Source organism: Nicotiana tabacum, chromosome 7 (assembly GCF_000715075.1).
Source record: "Nicotiana tabacum cultivar K326 chromosome 7, ASM71507v2, whole genome shotgun sequence".
Classification (NCBI taxonomy): Eukaryota; Viridiplantae; Streptophyta; class Magnoliopsida; order Solanales; family Solanaceae; genus Nicotiana; species Nicotiana tabacum.
Window position 1 is genome coordinate 114,757,634 of NC_134086.1, and position 1,624 is coordinate 114,759,257.

General features: G+C 36.8%; 1 protein-coding gene across 1 annotated transcript; it reads right to left on the reverse strand.

The window, feature by feature from the left end:
- Positions 1–434: 434 nt before the first annotated feature.
- On the reverse strand, positions 435–998 carry LOC142162240 (uncharacterized). Its single transcript, XM_075218567.1, has one exon. It carries the CDS (start codon positions 996–998, stop codon positions 435–437), a length of 564 nt encoding a protein of 187 aa, XP_075074668.1.
- Positions 999–1,624: the final 626 nt, after the last annotated feature.

The window sequence follows — 1,624 nt, forward strand, 5'->3', positions numbered from 1 at the left end:
AAAGTTGGTCTCTATTTTTGTAAGCGACCAACTTTGGTCGCTAAATTTGAATTATATTTTTTTATATTTTATAATTTTTTTAAATAAAAATATAATTATTATAATTTTATAAGTGGGTCCCCCTGTAGCGACCAACGTTGGTCGCTAATCTCAGTATACCTTTGACCAAGCAAGTCTGACCAGTCCGGTCAATATTTTGACGAAATTAGCGACCAAGTAGCGACCAACCTTGGTCGCTAATCTATATCAAATAATTATTTTATTATTTTCGCCAATTTAGCGACCAACTTTGGTCGCTTTTCTAGACAAACCAACTTTAGTCGCTAAAGTTTTGTGACGACCCGGTCAGTCGTCTCATGAGTAGTTTTGATTGTTACAAGTCATAGTGAAATTGCCACTCGTCAGTGAAATATCACATGCGATATTTTGATTTCCTACTGTCCTAAGCATATTACAAAAGTAGTCGGTAACGATTTAACAAAAAGGCATTCTCCACTTTGTTCTGATGTTAGCTGTTGCATCCCAAAATAAGGTGGACCTGCATGGAGTTTTGAGACTTCTGGATTTAACTGCTTGTACTGTTCATTGGTGGCATCCTTAGCTAGTAGATGAGCCACTTTGTTTCTTTCGCATAAGTTATGCCGAAGGAGGAGGGCCTTCTGATGGGGCATTAATGATCTGTACGCATAAACAATGTTAGAGAAAACAACATGATCATGATTTAGTGCGTTGATAGCCTCTGTTGAATCTATTTCCACTTCCAGGGGTAATAGATCGAATTTTGTGGCAATTTGTAAACCTTGGTAGATTGCTTGCAATTCAACATGTAACGGTGAATTAGCAACATATTTTTTTTGAAAGCCAAGGATCCATCTACCAGTGTGATCCTTGAAGACTCCTTCTAATCCTATACCATTTGGATGTTTTTTATAGGCGCCATTAGTATTAAGCTTGAACCAATTTCTTTGAGGAGCATGCCATCGCATATGGAGCAACATTTTGGTTTGTAATGGTGCGCCTTTAGAGCTAAGAAAAAGAAATTCCAAAGCATGACTGAAGATGGTGCTAAACAAAGGGGAGTAGTTTGTGTTATTGGAATTGTTTTTGTTTCTATTAATCCAAATACCCCCAAATCGGGAAAGGAAAAAGATGAGGCCATTCTATTTTTGGCACTCGTAGATATTTTGGGTGTGGATGCCTAGTTTCCAGCTCCATAGTGGACAAACCATAGGGCATTTAAGGAGTATGTGGGATGGATTCCTCCGCTGCATGGCACACAGTGCAGTAAGAGTCAATGTTGATGCCTATGTGGTTAAGGTACTGACGGCAAGGTCCTGTTGATTACATGGGGGATGTAAACTTATACAAAGAAAGTGTTTCTGATTCAAATATAATATAAATCTCCATTATTTCAAACTAACTATCTCAATTTAGCGGTGGAGTTAGAATTTAAATTTATCATCGAACTCATAGTTTATCTTAGTTATTGGGTTCACTATTAAATACTTATATACATTTTATGAATTTTCTGTTGGGAATAAACCCCTTACCAAAATAATATTCACGGTAATAAAGCGGAATAATAATGTAGCACCGAGATACGGTAATTAACAAGAATAAAAGA

Excerpts from the sequence above, each read along its gene's own strand:
- LOC142162240 (XM_075218567.1), bottom strand. The coding sequence starts at position 998 with ATGTTGCTCCATATGCGATGGCATGCTCCTCAAAGAAATTGGTTCAAG.